Source organism: Gobio gobio (assembly GCF_949357685.1).
Source record: "Gobio gobio genome assembly, chromosome: 15".
Lineage (NCBI taxonomy): Eukaryota > Metazoa > Chordata > Actinopteri > Cypriniformes > Gobionidae > Gobio > Gobio gobio.
Window position 1 is genome coordinate 28,253,563 of NC_137108.1, and position 4,137 is coordinate 28,257,699.

The 4,137-nt window shown below is 38.8% G+C and overlaps 1 protein-coding gene across 1 annotated transcript; it reads right to left on the minus strand.

Annotated features, from left to right (window-relative positions):
- Positions 1 to 1,273: 1,273 nt before the first annotated feature.
- lratd2b (LRAT domain containing 2b) lies at positions 1,274 to 2,817 on the minus strand. The gene has a single exon (XM_079837296.1). It carries the CDS (start codon positions 2,394 to 2,396, stop codon positions 1,584 to 1,586), a length of 813 nt encoding a protein of 270 aa, XP_079693422.1. The 5' UTR covers positions 2,397 to 2,817; the 3' UTR covers positions 1,274 to 1,583.
- Positions 2,818 to 4,137: the final 1,320 nt, after the last annotated feature.

Sequence of the window (4,137 nt, forward strand, 5' to 3'; positions counted from 1 at the left end):
TTATCTCACAGATACTACCAACCGGGGGGATCTTAAGTCTGGTATCACAAAACAAAAACATCAGAAACTCAGAGACCACATATTTCTCTCTTATATGTCCCCTTTTTCCTTATTGAACAGATTCATATTAAATTCCTAACGGGCACAACAAAAACAACACAAAAGGCAAATACAGGCACCATGAACATAAGTCGGAGAAGAGAGTATGAATAATTAGTTTCTGCTTACCCAAAACATAAAGGGATAGTTAACCCAAAAATGAAAATTCTATCATCTTTTACTCAATGAATTTCTTTGTTCTGCTGAACACAAAAGAAGATATTTTGACAAATGTTGGTATCACAGAGAGGCATGAAATCCCTTTTCAGAACATTTTCGTTCACTGTTATTTGCTGGTGGAACATTCTCCCCACCTCAATCCTGAATGCAGAATCACTGACAATATTTAAAAGACAGCAGAAAAGTAATCTCTTCCGTGAGCATTTAACCTCATCTTAAAAAACAACAACTAAATTTTCCTCTATTCCCTCTCTAATCTCTAAATCTATCTCAGGCACTTTTTGTGATTGTTGCATTTTTCACCTCTTTGTGACGAATCTCGTCCTCAGTTGTAAGTCGCTTTGGATAAAAGTGTCTGCTAAATGAATAAATGTAAATGTAACCAAATAGTTGATTGGTCCCATTGACTTCCATAGTATTTTTTTTTTTATTTCAATACTATAGAAGCCAATGGTGCCCATCAACTTGTTGGTTATATCATTTTCAATGATGCCACACAATTAATATATAAAATGAATAAGTAAAATCTAATGAAAATCCCAGTGAAAACACAAAATATATCTTCAGAAATCCTATCCTGAACGGTTTAAACTCTTGGTTATTACAATTTTAATCATATTCATAAATGAATGTTTACTTTTTCCCTTTGGGGTGTTTTTCATCATTAAATGCTTGGATGCTCATGAAATATATAGCCTAATGGAAGCAGGAATCAACTCTGTACAGAAAAAGCTCCGCCACCATCAACAGACTGGAAAAAAAGTCCACCCATCAAACGGAAGAGTTAATCTGAACTGAACGCTGCCTGGAATACATATAAAATGAAAATAACTTATCTGTTTATGAATGAATAACAGATGCTTTAATATATACTAAGTTCTGTAGCACAAATATATAGGTTTGTGAGTACTTAATGAGGCAACTGAAGCTGATTAACTGAACGTTGTATTGATTACAGGCTATCACAATCCTATGTTGAAAAACAAAACCGTGCTTAAGTAAAAAATACTCAGACTTTATTGAAATAATATGCATCAAGTGAATACATGAGATTATGATAAGGTGACATGGAAAGGCTTTCATAAAACGTTCCCTTGAATTTGAATACGGAGGAAATGATCATGTCCTTAATACAAAAACACCACGATTATCATTGCTAACAAGCAATTTATAAAAGTGCTGCTGACAGAAAACTCTCTTGAGAAACAGATGAAATTGCAACACTGCCGCTGTGCTTGAGGTGATTACAAATATCCTCCATGATGAGGCTGTTTGCTCACTAGAGAACCTCCCTATTTGATCCATCAGTTACAATTATAATCATTCTCAGTGTCTTCTGTGCCATTTAAATGATTCTCCAGTTCCTGTATGACGGCTTCCCTTCCCATTTGGTCGTTTCTCCTCTTTTCCATGATCAAATCCTCTAAACTTTGAAAGTCCAAAACGTGACTTTTCTTCTCGGACAGCTGCAGTTTCATCTTGTACGGCTGCTTTCCAATTCGAATCTCCCCTCCTATTTTAAATTCACGTTTGCCAAACCTGCACCAGGCAGCGAAGCATTCAGAGTTCTTCCAGCAAATATCTCGCTCTTTCATCCCCACTTGCTCCATGGCATTCTGCACCACAACATCCGGGCTCAGCGCGCGGAACTTGTACAGGTCGTTCACAATTCTGCCCCTTTTACCTTGACTTGCGTCAAGAAGAAAGTCGCATTTAATCTCGTTTCTATGCAAATGAACTACCTGTAGGTCGCCAACACACACCGCCCAGTGCGGGTACTGACCGATAGCCACAAACTCCACCAGGTCACCGGGGTTGCACTTTTTCGGTAAGTTCTCGCACGACAGCGTTCCCACTTCGCCGAACCTGCTATTCCTTTCGTATATACACTCGTCGCGATAATATACCGCGCATTCTAATTCATTGCGGCAGTCGTAATGTTTGACATCGTCCTTTTCGGTCTCATCGATGTTGTCCTCTTGTTCGTCGTCATCCGTGGAGAAAATATAAGACACGCCGATCCGTGGAGTGTCGTCCTCTGGGTCGAATCCATTAGGGTCAGTCGTGGGTAATTCATTGTAATTCAAATGGGTAAGCTTCTCCACTTGATTCCCCATAACAATGTCCGAAACTCGTGTGAACAATTTCGCGTCCCACCTGTATGGTCGGGATTTCACAAAAGAAACACGTAATCCGGCTTTGGTGCCCAGTTCAGCTCTAGGTCCATGTCTTCTTTTTTAACAGCGAATCTGTTTGGAGTAATTACTTGATGTATCATACAGTTGTCCGAACTGTTTGCAAGCTGTTAGATACTGTTTAGTTTCAGGCTGCGTTCCGAACAGGTGCGTCTCACCTGCCCACTTCCTGGTGTGAGCCCAGACAGGGGAAGCCCATCAGACACAGAGGTGAACCCACGTGGAGTCCTGCGGCTAACGTCTTCTGTAAAGAATTGTTCTTTTGATGACTTATTTCCTCTCTTTCCAGTAATGGGTGATGGCCAGAGCTCTTTGAAGTTCTGGCAGAGGCAGTAGCAGCGCTCTGTGTAAAATAGTAGCGAGCACGGTAATGTTTACTCAAGGCACGGTCAGTTAAAGAAACAGCGCACATTTAGACTGGAAGCGGATTTGCTTTTCAATGAACTACACTCACTGAGAGTCTGCAGTTTAAAAATTACCTTTCTCACCAGATGCTTATATTTTATAATCAATGTAGAGATTATATGAGTGTCAACAGGTTTTCATTGAATTAGCGTCAGTGACATAGCCTGTCTGAACTTTAAACTCAAACATATTGACATTTTCAGATATCATGATAGGCTACTACTGAGTAGCCTACTAGATAAACTACAGATCATTTCTTTAAGATCTTAAATCTATTATTACCTATTATACAAAGGGTGCAAATCATATAGGCTATAATGGACCCTTTTATGTGGTTCTCAGAAGTGGAAGTTGTTATAGTTGGGTAAACTTCTACAGGGGTGAAGGAGGACAACAGCAAATATAATTTTTGTATTCCCATTTGCTCCAATCCAAAAAAAATCCATTAGGCCTATAGTGTTTCCATGACTTTCCAAAAGAGGGGAAACATAAAGAGGCTGATTGCAGCAGTCAGAAGAAAGAAGGACGTGAAATTTGACGTCACTCCTTCAGCTATTGTATTAGAAGCATTTGCAGCAGTGTTAATTCGTTTTTTGTTAACTGGCAAGGTAATATAATACAAAATATAGAGTTATAAATGTATATTATATTTTATTTTTATGAAAATATTAGAAAAACTTTCTATATAATTGATGTGCAACAAATCTGTGTGACCAAACTTTTCCACCCTCACACAAAATTCCAGATTGTGTGGATTCAGTGGTGCAGGACTGCAGGTATGACACCACTTTGTAGGCCAACCAGCAGTTAGCATCATACTGGTTCCCTTGAGAAAATCCCAGTATGATTTTTCCATAGGCTTTTGGATTGCTAATAACTTGTTAGCCACTTCTAAGACATGTAACAGCTTAAAAAAATCACGAGTAGTGTCAAATGTCATCGGATAAAACGTGAAAGTGTCTTGAGCTTGTGTTCCCCACAAACCTTATTTCAGTCATTTAAACAAAATCCTATTAAAAAAACCTATTGATTTCGGGACGATGGACCCGGAAGTGCTAAAATGCTAACTCGCTTCCGCATTTGTCACGACGCAACAGCTTGAGGCTATTGACACTGGACAAAGCGTTGCAAGTCTGGTGTAGACAACTGCGTCCAAAATCTTAAATGCTTATTCCGAATTTACTTTGCGGCCGTTAAAAAAATATGTTATTGTATGAATATGGGTAGTATGAATGAAATCTGGACATACTACATTAGC

What these genes read in the sequence shown, in the direction of transcription:
- lratd2b (XM_079837296.1), bottom strand. Translation starts at nt 2,396, where the DNA reads ATGGGGAATCAAGTGGAGAAGCTTACCCATTTGAATTACAATGAATTA.